The sequence below is a fragment of the Hyperolius riggenbachi genome, chromosome 2 (assembly GCF_040937935.1).
Source record: "Hyperolius riggenbachi isolate aHypRig1 chromosome 2, aHypRig1.pri, whole genome shotgun sequence".
NCBI classification, from domain to species: Eukaryota; Metazoa; Chordata; class Amphibia; order Anura; family Hyperoliidae; genus Hyperolius; species Hyperolius riggenbachi.
This window is the reverse complement of record NC_090647.1, coordinates 250,619,352-250,636,062: the sequence shown is the minus strand read 5'-3', so window position 1 is coordinate 250,636,062 and position 16,711 is coordinate 250,619,352. Positions and strand designations below refer to the sequence as shown.

The 16,711-nt window shown below is 43.3% G+C and overlaps 1 protein-coding gene across 3 annotated transcripts in view; it reads left to right on the top strand.

The window, feature by feature from the left end:
* Nucleotides 1–16,711, top strand: part of NUP88 (nucleoporin 88) — a 58,044-nt gene that overhangs the window by 395 nt on the left and 40,938 nt on the right. For 2 of the 3 annotated variants that reach the window (XM_068268495.1, XM_068268493.1), the window contains exons 2-4: nt 6,506–6,678; nt 11,088–11,213; nt 13,299–13,385. In XM_068268495.1, the coding sequence (XP_068124596.1) occupies nt 6,506–6,678; nt 11,088–11,213; nt 13,299–13,385 (386 nt within the window). The remainder of the gene's footprint in view (nt 1–6,505; nt 6,679–11,087; nt 11,214–13,298; nt 13,386–16,711) is intronic. The other variant, XM_068268494.1, reaches the window with a different exon arrangement.

Sequence of the window (16,711 nt, the reverse complement as noted above, 5' to 3'; positions counted from 1 at the left end):
CCAGCAGCAGCATTAGCCAAGCAGAGAAGAGCTTCTAGATAAAAGGGAACCTGAGAGAGAAAAATATGGAGGCTGCCATATTTATTTCCTTTTAAACAGTACGAATTGCTTGGCAGCCCTGCAGATCCATTTGGCTGCAGTAGTGTCTGTATAACACCAGAAACAAGCATGCAGTTAATCTTGTCAGATTTGACAGACATGTCAGAAACATCTGATCTGCTGCATGCTTGTTCAGTGTTTATGGCTAAAATTATTAGAGGCGAGAGGAAAAGCAGGACTGCCAGGCAACTGGTATTGCTTAAAATGAAATAAATATGGCAGCCTCCATATCCCTCTCTATTCAGGTGTCCTTTAACCCTCCTGGCGGTTTGGCAAAATCCGCCAGGGGCAGCAAATACGTTTTTAATTTTTTTAATTTTTTTCCATGTAGCGAGACGAGGTCTCGCTACATGATAGCCGCTGCTCAGCGGCATCCCCCCAGCCCCTCCGATCGCCGCCGGCGATCGGAGATCAGGAGATCCCGTTCAAAGAACGGGATCTCCTGGAGGGCTTCCCCCATCGCCATGGCGACGGGGCGGGATGACGTCATCGACGTCGTGACGTCAAAGGGGACTCCGATCCACCCCACGGCGTTGCCTGGCACTGATTGGCCAGGCAGCGGCTGTGGCAACGCGTGGATCGGCGGGTAGCGGCGGCGATCGGGCACTGCACGCAGCTAGCAAAGTGCTAGCTGCGTGCAGCAAAAAAAAATTATGCAAATCGGCCCAGCGGGGCCTGAGCGGTGCCTCCCGGCGGCATAGCCCGTGCTCAGCACGGGCTTACCGCCAGGGAGGTTAATAAGAGCTGGCACTGGCATTTTTCACAGTGGACAAGAGTGCTCCAGCTGACACTACAGCAAGAAAAAGTAAGCAGTAAAAAAACTGACAGCAGTCAGGTTTTGGACTAGTCTATCTCCTCATGGGGGATTCTCAGGGTTTTCATTGTTTTTAAAGGATTTACGAGGCCAACGGAGCACAAAAAGTTATTTACCTGCATCGACGTTTAAGGCACGGAAGACGCCCTCCGTGCCGATCCGCCGGGTCCCCCCGCTCATTAGCCCCCCCCCCTCCCCCCCCGGGCCGGCTCCTGACCCCACGCCCCGGGTCGGGCTCTCCTGCCTCTCCAAAAAATGGCTACTTCCTCTGGCCCAGGTCAGGCGCTTCTGCTGCTGTTTCTGGTTCAAAAGTGGGTTCATGCTTCCATCTGCTGAAAAGCTTTATGGAGATGCAAACAAGTGGTTTGACCCAGCACTCTCAATGGAGACAAGCGTGCTATAGCTGATCAGAACTTGTTGCTCATCAAGTTCAAAAATGGCAAAAAAGGAGATATCAGCAGCACCGCTACAGTGAAAAAGTTAGCTCTTTTATTAGTGCAGTAAAATCATGTGGCAAAGATAGAGCTGGAGGCAACTACAGCCTGCTGTTTCGAAGCGACATGCTTCTTCTTCAAGTTGCAAGCTCATAATGACAAACAATGTTCTCATACCTTCTTAAATATGGCCACACATTCAAATGTCAGCCAATCCACAAATGAGACTTGAGAAGTGACCAATCAGAGCAGACCAAAAGAATAGAGGACCTGATGGGGAACTTCAGTACACAGGAAGTACAACCCACAAGTGACCTCACTGCAAGAAAACACTCCCATAAGAAAAACGGCTGCTAAACCACACCCAAAACGGACCTGATGGGGAACTGCCATGTACGCGTAAAAATGTACGCATAAACCCCAAACGCGAAAACGCATGAAAACAGTATGCTAAAGGCATCCACAATGAATGCCAACAAGAAAAGACGCGTAAAAAGCGTAAAAATATACGCAAAAAATCTAGGAACGCGTGGAAGAATAATGCATAAAAACCTCTGAATAAATGCTAACAAAGCGTACGCGTAAAAAGATGGGAGTGGCGTATAAACATACGCAAATAGTTAAAGTAAACTGTGCATAACACTACATGTAAAGAAATTACAAAAGACAAAAACCAGTAAAATATATATATGCAAAAATGTACAAATATTGATATGCTCTGATTGGTCACCGCTCATGCATAAACATAAAGAACCTTAATCACATAAGATATAGAAAAGTACAGGAACAACCTTAAGAAAATGTTATCTCAGAATATAAATACTAGATACATCCCATAAATTATTCCAAAAATTGCCGAAAAAACCCCAAACCTATGTTGCTGGTCCTGATTGCCACCCAGATCCGAATCTTCTTAAATACAAAACGATAAATCGTACTCCCTATTTAAACCTCCTCGACCTACAGTTCCTAAACGTCTAATCCATCCTGCTTCACATTTCAGTAATGCTTTCAATCTATCCCCACCACGTAATGTCCTAGGTACACTATCTATGACCTGTATCCTAAGTTGTGACACTGAATGTCGAGACTCGACAAAATGGGACGACACTGCTTGTTCTCGATTCTGACCACGTATCGCACACTTGTGTGATGAAAGACGTACACGTAAAGATTGTGTCATCATGCCAACATAAGCTAAGCCACAAGGGCATTTAATAAGATACACTACATATGTTGAATCGCAAGAATAGCGTCCACGGATCTTAAACTCAGTTCCCAAAGATGGGTGATTAAAACTATCACCTTTGACAATATGGCTACAAGCATGGCAACTTAAACATGGATAAGTGCCAAATCTGCTCGCCGAGTCAGTAACTACAGGTGTTGTCCCATACTTGTCTCGTCCCATTTTATCTCTAATTGTGGGAGGTCTTTTAAAAGACAGAAGTGGGGGATATCTGAACTCATGAATTTGTGGGAAGGACTGGCGTAAGAGGCCCCAATGTTTCCGTACAATGGACCCCAGCTGAGCACTGCAGGCATTGTAAGTGGAAACAAAGGGGAGTCTAAGGCCCTGCTGGCGTCTAGGTCTACTATCCCGTTCTTTAAAGGTATGGTCAGGATAACCTCGTTGCTTAAATTTAGTAACAAAAAATTTTTTAGTCTCCTGGAGTCGTTGGTCACGCATAGCCTGGTCAGTAACTATCTTTGAAATTCTCGCAAATTGTCCTCGTGGGATGTGTTCTCTCACAGAACGAGGGTGGAAACTAGAGAATTCTAAGAGGGAATTACGGTCAGTAGATTTAACGTAAAGGTCTGTGATAAAATGGTTACCCTGACGGATCACGATAGTATCCAGAAATGGAACCCGCTCCAAATCTGAGTGGGCAGTCAATCTAATAGATGGACATTTACTACTTAACTCACATATGAACAGGTCGAGCTCAGAACGTGGCCCCTCCACACGCAAAATACATCATCGATGTATCGCGTGACCAACGACTCCAGGAGACTGTTACTAAATTTAAGCAACGAGGTTATCCTGACCATACCTTTAAAGAACGGGATAGTAGACCTAGACGCCAGCAGGGCCTTAGACTCCCCTTTGTTTCCACTTACAATGCCTGCAGTGCTCAGCTGGGGTCCATTGTACGGAAACATTGGGGCCTCTTACGCCAGTCCTTCCCACAAATTCATGAGTTCAGATATCCCCCACTTCTGTCTTTTAAAAGACCTCCCACAATTAGAGATAAAATGGGACGAGACAAGTATGGGACAACACCTGTAGTTACTGACTCGGCGAGCAGATTTGGCACTTATCCATGTTTAAGTTGCCATGCTTGTAGCCATATTGTCAAAGGTGATAGTTTCAATCACCCATCTTTGGGAACTGAGTTTAAGATCCGTGGACGCTATTCTTGCGATTCAACATATGTAGTGTATCTTATTAAATGCCCTTGTGGCTTAGCTTATGTTGGCATGACGATACAATCTTTACGTTTACGTCTTTCATCACACAAGTGTTCGATAAGTGGTCAGAATCGAGAACAAGCAGTGTCGTCCCATTTTGTCGAGTCTCGACATTCAGTGTCACAACTTAGGATACAGGTCATAGATAGTGTACCTAGGACATTACGTGGTGGGGATAGATTGAAAGCATTACTGAAATGTGAAGCAGGATGGATTAGACGTTTAGGAACTGTAGGTCGAGGAGGTTTAAATAGGGAGTACGATTTATCGTTTTGTATTTAAGAAGATTCGGATCTGGGTGGCAATCAGGACCAGCAACATAGGTTTGGGGTTTTTTCGGCAATTTTTGGAATAATTTATGGGATGTATCTAGTATTTATATTCTGAGATAACATTTTCTTAAGGTTGTTCCTGTACTTTTCTATATCTTATGTGATTAAGGTTCTTTATGTTTATGCATGAGCGATGACCAATCAGAGCATATCAATATTTGTACATTTTTGCATATATATATTTTACTGGTTTTTGTCTTTTGTAATTTCTTTACATGTAGTGTTATGCACAGTTTACTTTAACTATTTGCGTATGTTTATACGCCACTCCCATCTTTTTACGCGTACGCTTTGTTAGCATTTATTCAGAGGTTTTTATGCATTATTCTTCCACGCGTTCCTAGATTTTTTGCGTATATTTGTACGCGTCTTTTCTTGTTGGCATTCATTGTGGATGCCTTTAGCATACTGTTTTCATGCGTTTTCGCGTTTGGGGTTTATGCGTACATTTTTACGCATTAGGTGATTTTTACGCGTACACGGCAGTTCCCCATCAGGTCCGTTTTGGGTGTGGTTTAGCAGCCGTTTTTCTTATGGGAGTGTTTTCTTGCAGTGAGGTCACTTGTGGGTTGTACTTCCTGTGTACTGAAGTTCCCCATCAGGTCCTCTGTTCTTTTGGTCTGCTCTGATTGGTCACTTCTCAAGCTTTATGGAGATAAAGATTTCATTTTTCAGCACGACCTGGCAGCTACTCATAGTGCCAAAACCACTGGTAAATGGTTTACTGACCATGTTATTACTGTGCTCAATTGGCCTGCCAACTCTCCTGACCTGAACCCCATAGAGAATCTGTGGGATATTGTAAAGAGAAAGTTGAGACGCAAGACCCAACACTCTGGATGAGCTTAAGGCCGCTATCGAAGCATCCTGGGCCTCCATAACACCTGAGCAGTGCCACAGGCTGATTGCCTCTAGGCCACGCCGCATTGAAGCAGTCATTTCTGCAAAAGGATTCCCGACCAAGTATTCAGTGCATAACTGAACATAATTATTTGAAGGTTGACTTTTTTTTTGTTTTAAAAACACTTTTCTTTTATTGGTCGGATTAAATATGCTATTTTTTGAGATAGGAATTTTGGGTTTTCATGAGCTGTATGCCAAAATCATCAATAAGAAAAACAAAAAAAGGCTTGAACTACTTCAGTTGTGTGTAATGAATCTAAAATATATGAAAGTCTAATGTTTATCACTACATTACAGAAAATAATGAATGTTATCACAATATGCTACATTTTTGAGAAGATCCTGTATGTGGTACCCAGTATATAACATTATACAGGGATTGAATGGTTGGATTGGACAACTCTCTTTAAGCGGATTAGTCAGCTCTCCATGTTTATCAGAGCAGTATGGAAGAATAGATTGCGCTGTGCCCATAAAACACGCCTCTTTCAACCGTCTGGCCCGCCCTTGTATCCTATTTACCTCCTTCTCTGCCTCTCAGATCTCGCACATGTGCGCCTGCACCGCTTCACTACTGTCCTCAGCAGCGAGATCTGAGAGTTGGTAACAGTATAGGGCGTATCACCCGACATCAATGACACCCGGGCCCATATGCAATTCATTTTTTCACCTGAGTCTTCTCCTAAGTGATATTTTCAAACTTCTCGATAAAATGTGATTTAAATCACCAGAAAGCAAGAAAATACTTAAAATAGTTTTGATAGTGCTTTTCCACTTGCTTTTTGGTACTTTTTTAATTGCTAAGTGCTGAAAAGTTATTCTAAATAGAAGATGAAAAATTATCTCCTAGGAGAAAATTCAGGAGAAAAAGTTAAAGCGGACCCAAACCAAACATTTTTTTTAATTCAAAATATTTAGTTGCACCACTCTGACACATACAAAGATAAATAAACTCTCCTTCAAGCCTATGAGCATTTCAGTGCATGCTTTTCACCCTTCTCTTTCCATAACTAGGGTTATACAGGTGGCAGCCATTAGCAATTCCTCCTTTTCTGGACACCATCTACTCCACCAGTTTGCCGGATTCTGTCCCGGCAATATGAAAGGAAGGGAGGGGTTCCTCCAATAAATGTAAAATATCTTATATTTGTCATCGTGCAGCTGAAAAAAGGCTGCTATTTATTATTATAATTTAGAAAATAGATTTTACTTCTGAAATCTTGTGTTTTTAATTTGGGTCCACTTTAATTGCATATGGCCCAGGCATATAAGACGAACCCTGACTTTACAGGAGATTTTCAAGGGTTAAAAAGTAGTCTTATAAGCCAGAATATACAGTATTTTATAAAAGTTGTTGGTGTTGAACATAAGTACTTGACAGTTAGTTACTAACCTTTCTAGCCTGTGTTCTTTTACTCTGACTTACCAAATCTGTGTATTTTCTCATCCAGCAGAAATTCCTGTGTATTAACAACCCTGTTTTTGAAGTCACTCAAGTCTTGCTGAGTCCAACACAGCATCATATTGCTCTTATTGGAAGCAAAGGATTGATGGTGCTGGAGGTTCCTGAGCGCTGGGGGAAAAAATCTGAATTTGAAGGAGGTGGACAAGAGGTGAATTGCAGGTATCCTTTCTTAGGTTTTACAGTTATTCAAAGAAATTAATATTGTGCTATTTTCTTTAAGTGGAAATGCTTTTACTGTCTGAGAATTAACTGCACTGAATGAAACATTTTCAAATTTCCTACAGTAGAAGTTCCTACAGTATTTTTCTCTCCCTCTCCCTCCCCCACATCAACCTAATACCTGGTACACATCATACAATTTCCCTTCACATTGAAGTGTCAAATAGATCATTTCCAACAGGCCTGATCTGATATCCGATAATTTTTCTGATCGATTTTGTATAAAGGTGATCGGTGAAACGATTGTTAATCAGATTGGATCTGTTGGGAATTATCTATTCGACCCATCTTTCTGAAGAGAAATTGTATGGTGTGTACCAGGCTCTAAAGTATTGGGTATCCTGATTAATTTATTAGTCTTCTATATATTGTTGCAGTTCATTTCTAAGATTTTCTTAAACATGATTTGACCTATGCACTTGCCATACAAGTTAGTTTGTACTTTGCTGTTATTGGGTAAGCAAAATTCCATGTATATGTTACGGCCAGAACCCAAAGTTTGGCCACTTCGCGATCTGGCTGGCCACTTCGGGTTCTGTCCGGCCAATGTGCGAAGTGGCCGCTGCGCGGCGGCCAATGTTAGGGGTGAAATTTATTCCTGAAAGATTAATGTTTTTACATGCGGACAAATGTAACTAAACTTAGTGAATTGAATGAAATTAAGCCGGCGGCAAAGTAACAGATCAAGCCGCCGGCTTCTGCTCTGCCTCCTCTCCTCCCCCCCCCCCCCGCCTCCCTCTCTCCTACGGGCAGCCGGGGGGACACGCGTGTCCCCGAGAGTCGTTCGTGGCTGCAGGGAAGCAGAGCGGGGAGGCTGCAGACATCACTTCTGCTAGCACCTGCTCTGCAGGAACGAACGGCAGGATTGCCTGCCGCGACAAACTACTCTTAGGGGGACACGCATGTCCTCACCGGCTGCCCAGTATAGGAGAAAGGCAGGGGGGAGGAGAGCGAGCTGAAGCCGGCGGCTTGATCTGTTACATTGCCGCCGGCTTAATTCCATTCAATTGACTAAGTTTTGCCCGCATGTAAAGACATTAATCTTTCAGAATTAAATGTCATTTCTATCATTGGCCGCCGCGCAGCGGGCACTGCGAACATTGGCCAGCCAGAACGCGAAGTGGCCAAACTTTGGGTTATGGCCGTAACCTATATAAATCTCTGCATTACACGTTTCTTCTTACAATAATTTTGCTGATGAGTAAGGCCCAGTGCACACAGAGCGTTTTTTAGCAGTGATCCGCCAACCGCATCCGCCTGTGAAAACGCTTGGCTAATGTATTTCAATGGGATGGTGCACACCAGCGGTTTGAGGTTTTTAGCAAGTTTGCAGAAGCGTTTCTGCCTCAATGTAAAGTATAGGAAAATGCAAACCACTCTAGAAAACGCTACATCAAAGCGGTTTTCCAGGCGTTTTTGTTACAGAAGCTGTTCAGTAACAGCCTTTACTGTAACAATATTTGCAATCTGCTACACAAAAACGCTCCCAAAAACGCTAGGCATGTTTAGAAAACGTCTCTAAACATGCCTAGAATCCAGGGCTGTGGAGTCGGAGTCGTGGAGTCGGGCAATTTTGGGTGCCTGGAGTCGGAGTCGGGAAAAAATGCACCGACTCCGACTCCTAATGAATTTGTAACTGTAATTAAAATAGAAAATATGATAAAATGTTCTATTTCTCAGATAATAGTCATTAAAAATAATGTATATATACAGTAATAGCTGTGCTTAGTCCACAAAAATGAAATAAACCAATCAAAATTAGTTACTTGTGCTGCTTCAATAAAGCAGTCCCCGTATTTTTAAAGTCAGATATACATATCTGATTGTGACTGTATATATGATGTGTACACAGGAATCTCTTATATATACTAAATAACCTCTATGCTGTAAGTATAAAGCCTGATGTGTAGCCATGTCACTAATAGAGATGGTCAACGAGATGGAAATAATTCTGCATTAATGCTGATTTATGCAAATGTATGCACTCCCTTTGCTGATGAAATCAAATAATTTGATATGTTATTAAAATTTGGTTTGGTGACTACAAATTAAAGGGTAACTGAGACGGATGAAAAGTAAAGTTTTATACATACCTGGGGCTTCCTCCAGCCCCCTTCAGGCTAATCAGTCCCTCACTGTCCTCCACCACCCGGATCTTCTGCTATGAGTCCTGGTAATTCAGCCAGTCAGCGATGTCCGGCCGCATGCCGCTCCCACAGCCAGGAACATTCTGCACCTGCGCAATAGTGCTGCACAGGTGTAGTATGCTCCTGGCGGCGGAGTGTGTGCATGCGCACTACACCTGAGTGGCTCAAGTACCTGGACTCATAGCAGAAGATCCAGGTGGTGGAGGAGGACAACGAGGGACTGATTATCCTAAAGGAGGCTGGAGGAAGCCCCAGGTATGTATAAAACTTTAATTTCATCTGTCTCAGGTTTACTTTGTTACACAGTAGTACTATACTCTACATATGCACTCCCCACAGAGCTGCAGGGAATCCACTGAGAATGCTGTGCACATTGAACACAATGACAGACAACACCTCCTTAAGGAGAGGAGGAGACCGTGAGAAGAGACTCAAGAGAGAGGAGGTGCTTCTTATCTTAGGGACTGATGCCATGGGCCCTTTGGGCCTTAATGATTATACGGACTTTTCCTGTTTCCTGGATCCATGAAATGTGTATAAAGTGTTGATGTGATTCAAGCAACCCTCCATTTGGTTCCTGAACACCCTCCGTCCCCTCCCATTCCTTCCCTTTTTCCCTTCCTTCCCTCCCCTTTTATTTTCCCCCATTCCCCTCCTTCCCGCCCTTTGTCTTTCCCCCCTCCACCCCTTGTTCTTCCCTTTTCCCAACCCCCCCCTTTCCTCTCCCTTCCCCCCCCCCCCCCTTCCCCCTCTCCCCCGTGAAAAGACGTCCATAAACCTTGATTGTCCAGTGTAAGAGTAATAATGCCTACTTCTCATTCTCCCCTTTCCCTTCATGCCCATCCTTTATGTGCATTTTTAACTACACGTGTACCACGACAGCATAGTCACCCCATGTAATTATGGAGCAACCCAGCACTTTAATTTATATTAGGGCTGCGAACCATTCTTATCAAATGCACATGCACTTGTGATATTAATATTTTTTTACACTATATTACACGTAATTATTTAAGGCCCGTTCACAATAGAAACTGTCACTACATCACTGTATCCTATCCAGGGCTGCAGTTAGGCCTTTCGCCACAAGATGGCGCTCAACTCAGGAACGGAGGATATCTATTGCAATAGCAACAGCAGCCACCTAATGTAGTGTGGTCTGCGTAAGCCTCCGTTTCCATCTGACGTCACACTCCCTCATCAACCAGCGCTGGAGGGCGTACACGCGCCCCGGCACAGGATTGGCTTGTAGGGAGCAAGATGGGCGGCTCCAAGCGACGGAAGTCCGCCGCACGCCGCAAGTGCCACTATTTTAGTCCGGCCAGCCAGCATACAGCCCATAGCCTCCGTGGAAGCGCGTACATAGCGCGAAACGGCTGTCAGGCTCCTCTGTGCCCAGCACCCACCCACCTACAACAGCCTTCTTACATGGTATGTCCACTTTCTTCATATTGTCTTTGTGATATGATGTTATACCACCTTTGGAATAAATGACATTACACAGCAAGTGCCGGCTTACCCACTTTGTTACTATGTATGCATCCACTATCCACTTGCAAGCCTGAGCACGCTGTCTGCACCGAAGGTTTAGAAGACTGTTTTTCCTGCCGTTTCCCTCCCAGCGCACCTAGTTAGCTGTAGTGCCGACTCCGCTTCTTTTTTTCCACTTGTGTTACACTCATCATTGAACTACTATTGAACTGTACCTAATATACTCTCTCCTCTCTAAGAACTTTTATTCATTTGTGTATTATTGGGCATTTTTGAAGATATGCATCACTTGTGGATGTTTACTGAGTGGTTTAGGTACTCTAAAAATGAATCTGTTAGGGCCTGAGCCCACTAACGCAGTTGTCTGCTTGTCAGCAACGCATCAATGTTAGAGATTCTGAAAGGCAGACAGAAGCAGACACAACTGGGTTATTAGCGGGCTTGGGCCCTTTCCTGGGCTCTATTCACAAAGCTTTTTCACCTGTTTTCACCTTATCTATGTTACATTTTTAAGCTCCCAAAGAGCTGAATGATAATGAAGTTAATCAGGAACAACTTACTTTGAGTGGTTATTTTACTTGTAAATGTGCTGAAAGGTTATTTCTTATCAATTAGGTGATAAATAAGACATTTATGAGCAGTTTTGTAAATAGAGCCCATTGTCAGTTTTTAACAATTTTTTTTTTTTGGTTTTTTTTGTTTACATTTCAGAACCATCCCTATCGCAGAAAGAATTCTTTCTAGTTCAACTTCATTAGTGCTAAAGCAAGCAATATGGTACCCCAGTGAGAGACAAGAACCTCATCTGATTTTGTTAACATCTGATAATACAATAAGGTAATACCTACTAGCTCTCCTGCATGTTATTTACAGTATACGGGAAGAACTAACGTACTGTACATTGCTGTGACGCATACTTTCATTATGATTTAATGTACAGTTTCTGCTCTGCAGCAAAATGCATGTGATTAAACAAGTGTGCTCCCAGCCTTAAACGGGCGTAAAGTTTGCTTGTGTCTTATTCTCTTTAAGAATAAAATGTGTATGATGCTCTTTGCACTCCCGTCTCTGCCTGCGCCCACTTCCTGCTGAAACCCTGCCTCATGGGAGAAAAATCACTGTCCTCTTGCGTCTTTGGCTGATTTTTGTTCTTGCGCCCGAAATGAAAAATGTGTGTTCGGAAGCAAAAACAAAAAAAAACTGTCAGCATATACTAATTTTGTTTTTTATAAAGACAAGTACAAAAGTTCTATAAATGCTTATAGTGGTACAGTCATAATACAGCTAGCAGGGATGCTCTTCAGAGTTGCTACCTACTCGTAGCTACTCGGAATCAAAGTTCATTACAGCAGCTGTGGGGGCAGGTGAGAGAAGGTTAACTTACCCACGCTTCATTCACGTTGCGTTTCAAGTCACATTCCAGTCACTACCACGCTTCCTTCTTCAACCTGGAATATTTGTAATTATTTAGACACGCCCGCGCTTGTTCCTGTGTTGCGTAATGATATTAAAAGGGGAAGACTGAGAATCATGTCATAGCTGTGTTATGAATTTTACTATAGGGAGTAAGAGAACTCTCTCTTGAATGGAAACTCAATGGCGTCAATTCACCAGAGGTTACCAACCTATTTATCTCTTGGGAGGTAATTTACCTCCTGTGATATCTCCAAATAGCAATTCTCCAGAAGTATAGGGGAAAATATCGACAGAGAGAAATGCGAGAGAGAAATGCGAGAGAGAAATGCGAGATAAGTGTGAGATAAGTGATAGTTAGTAGTTAGTTTTTCTCCAAATCACAATTCACCAGGGAAGAAAGGGGGTGTGGCCATTCGTTATTTTTTCATCTCTTTATCCCCTGAATGAACCTGGAGATATCATGGTTTTCACACAGCAGCTGCTGCTGTGGAAGATGGAGCCTTTTGAGCTTACTCTGTTAGGCCTGGTGCACACCAAAAACTGCTAGCAGATCCGCAAAATGCTAGCAGATTTTGAAACGCTTTTTCTTATTTTTCTGTAGCGTTTCAGCTAGCATTTTGCGGTTTTGTGAAGCATTTTTGGTGTAGTAGATTTCATGTATTGTTACAGTAAAGCTGTTACTGAACAGCTACTGTAACAAAAACCGCCTGGCAAACCGCTCTGAAGTGACGTTTTTCAGAGCGGTTTGCGTTTTTCCTATACTTAACATTGAGGCAGAAACGCCTCCGCAATCCAAAATTTGCAGCAGCCCGGGAGTATGCGTTTATGCAAAACGCCTCCCGCTCTGGTGTGCACCAGCCCATTGAAATACATTACCCAAGCGTATCCGCAGCTGTAAGCGGATCGCAAAACGCAGCCGAACCGCTCTGGTGTGCACTAGGCCTTAGAGCTTGCTCTTATTATGAGGAGACGAAGGCGCAGGAGGAGGGTCTGTTTAATCGCCCCTCGTATTTTTCGTGAGAGAACAGTTCTTGATAATTTTACTGAGACAGAGGTGGTGAAGAAGTTCAGACTCACTCGTGATATGATTTAGGATATGATCCGGCAGTAAAAGACGGGAATACTCTGGTCAGGTAGTGGTAAAACTCCGCCTCCTACCCACAATGCTTCACTTTCAAGCTTACAGAGAGGAAAAGTATCCCATGTAAATCATTAATACCGATTACCTAACTCTCTGCTTTCTCACACTTTCCTCATGCATATCTCTCCATTATCCCCTGCTATCGAACACTTTTCTCTCTGTCCTCTCACACTGGTGAATTGACTCCAGAGTGTTAAAATACCTCATGAGATAAACTACCTACCTTTTTTTTCTCTTAGTAAATCCTCTCTGGTGAATTGACGCCAATGTCAATAAAAACTTGTGGGAATTCTAACCTTTTTCCTCTCCAGCCAAAACTATTATTTTTGGATTCAGTTTCAGTCAAATATTTGTCTTTATTTCAGAATTTATAGCCTTCATGATCATTTAACACCAGTAAAGATTATCCCCCTTTCTAATTCTGAAGAGGAGGTTTCTGTTCCACGTGGTGGGTAAGTACTTTGTATAAGTGCATAAAAAGATGTACAGCATTATTTATTTTTTTTCTAATTTAGCCATTCAAGTCAAATCCATGTTGCTATACGTGCATTCTCATATGTAATCATTATTAATACAACACAAAAGTACAGTGAGTGTAGGGGGCGTCCCTGAATAACTTAAACCTCAAAGTGTGTAAGGGTTGCACTTACCTAGTTGAAGAGCGATTGGCTTGATCTCACACCACAGAGTCGTCTCTGTGGTACTTATACCTGGAGAAGTGCTTTATCTCTTTTGAAATGAGTTTTTAGTACATACATTCTGTATTTTCTACCAACCAACCAAAGTTTTTATTTCAGGAAGAAAGTGCGCTTACACTCCATTATGTTTTAATTATTTTAATTGTATTTTTGGGCGTCTCCTACTTCTTCTTCTTTATCATTGTACTGTCCATTTTATCTGGAGCACTGGATGTATGTTATGACTTGTCAGTTAATTTATGAGAGGAACTATCCTTATTTATAATTAATATCTACTTACTGCTCTCAGAGGCTTCTGTTTTTGTCTTTTAAGGACTTTTAAATCATTTTCATTTAGCCTTACAAAGAAATGATTCAAAAAGACAGGAATACCAGTCAGAGGTGTAACTAGAAATAACTGAGCTCCAGTCCGACAACCTTTGGATGCCCCTCTCCCCTCACCCCCCCAAAAAAAAGGCACTAGCCATCAAACAGCTGAGAGAGTCAGAGGCATATTTAAGTCAAGCCCCTCTGTGCCATCTAAGGCCCCCTAACACCCTGCATATTTAAATCAAGCCCCTCTGTGCCTCTAAAGCTCCCCTATACTCCCCTCCCTGGACTGTCTAAGTCAAGACTGCTGCCTCTGAGTTAATGAAATTAGACCAAATATAAATTAGGGAGAAAAAAAAACATACTACCACCACACTGACTGAAGCCTTGCCTCCTCTATGATCTGGACTGTGAGCAGGCCCAAATGTTGAGCATAACATAAAAATAAGTGATTACAGTAATGTCACATTTCCCTTATCTGTCCATTACTAGGCCATCATCAACCATCACTTCCCTTAAAGAAAACCTGAATTGAAAATTAAAAGTCAAAATAAACATACACAAGTCATACTTACCTCCTGTGTAGTCTACTCCTCAATCTTTCTCCTTTCCTGCGTCCTGTTTGTCCACTGTGAACAATGAATTTCTCCGTCCTCCATTTTGAAAATGGCCATTACACCATAACTGCTTTCTGCTCAGCACACAGTTAAACTGTAGTATCGCCCACTTGAGCCATAGGGAAACATGGACACATCAGCGTTCCTCTCAGCTGTAACTGACAGCAACTGATATATAACTGACAGCAACTGGTATATTTCAGTTCTGATAAAATGTTGTCAGAACTGGAAGGGATTATCGTCAGAAGAAAATGGTGAGCTTCTGAGAGCAACTGATGGCAAGGTAACTATGTAATGTTCATTTGAAGTTACCTCGTGTTTATTTTCAATAATTTTACTCAGTACAGGTTCTCTCTAATGCCATAGTGTCACACATCAAGACATAGCGAAATTAAACACTGAAAATGTATAGTAATTTACTAGGAAAGTAAGATAGGCAAATGCTATTGATTGACACATGCAAAACACTGATGGGATCAGAGTGCCCTTATAAAACCTAGACACAACACTGGGAGAAAATACAAATTTTATGCAGCCAGTCTCCTGACCAGGGATTCAATGCTGCAAAGTAAATGTGGTACCCACTATGTCACCATGCTCCGCCGCAAATGACAAGCAGATAATCCTTCTGGCCGCAAGGAGGAAGTGAGGTAATGGAACGGGTCCCATAGGTTGCATATGACGCGATGGACCGCACAGGACCCCGTGGACTTTTGGGTAAGTTAATCTCCCGTTTTCCCGTGATCACACCTGGAGTAATTTAACATTTCGAATCTGAGTAGTTAGTAACTACTCGTACCCCATCCCCATGTGACAGGTAGTGGATAACAAGTAGTGACAGGTAGCTGATGGTAAGCAACAGCTAGCGAATGACAAGATGTGACAGACAGCAGATGATGGAAAGAGACAGATAGTTAGTGGTGAGTAGTCTCCGATAAGACCAGTAGGCTCTTGTCTAATTCCAAATGGTAGCAGGTGGATCAGCAGGAACTCCATGCTCTCCTCCTTCATACCCTTGGTACTGCTCCTTCTTTCTTCAAGGGGGTGGGGCTTATGCAGCCAGGCACTGCGCAAGCACCTGGCTCTCTTCCCTCCTGCCACTGGTGCCTCTGTACTGTCTTTGTTGGAAGGGGGGTGGGGCTTCTGTGATTAGGCATGCACAAGCACCTGGCTGTCTTCTCTCCTGTCGCCATTGCCTCTGCCCTTTCTTTCTTGTAAGGGGGCAGGGCTTCTGAAGCCAGGCAGAGTGCACGCACCTTGGCTCTCTTCCCACTAGGGCTGAATGATTTTCGTTTTTAAACCGAAAATCGTGATCAAGGGTAAGACAATCTTGAGATCGTCAGAGCTGCGGTTTTGCTGCGGTTTTGCTGCGGTTTTCTCTGCCGCTGGTACATTACTCTGCTCCCTCCTCAGTGTGTAAACAAAACAGAAACTTTCCCCTGTAGGCGCTGGAGAGGAAGACCATGCCCCCTCCCCTCTCAGGATGACAGTCAGGCTGGTGAATGGGAAGACGGGGGAAGGAAGGCTGGTCCCGCCCCTACCCCCGGAAGATGAAAAGATTCGGAGGCGCGGTGCTGCCTAGGGAGCGATTAACGCAGTAACTAAAACTTCTGTCCGATCTCTCTACCTGGCGGGGGACAGTCTGCGACAATTACTATTACTACATGCCCCTCTCTGCCTGTCCCATGTGTGCTGCTGGTTAGAGAATGATAGTGACCGACGCTGAAAATGTCACCTCGCTGCTGCTGGCTGGACAGCTTCTACTAATCACCCAACCACTGCTTCAGACAACTATTACACTCATCATCTCCCCTCAGCACTGATGGGTTACATGGGAAATCACTGCTGTCATGCCACACAGTACTGAGCAGTGTATAGATAGGAAGGCAGCTAGATATATTATGTAGAGGTAGGGGTATAAATCATATACATATATCTAGCTGCCTTCTTATCTATACACTGCTCAGTACTGTGTGGCATGACAGCAGTGACTCCACATGTAACCTATCAGTGCTGAGGGGAGATGATGAGTGTAACAGTTGTGTGAAATAGCCAGTGGTTGGGTGATTAGTAGAAGCTGTCCAGCCAGCAGCAGCGAGGTGACATTTTCAGCGTCGGTCACTATCATTCTCTAACCAGCAGCACACATGGGAC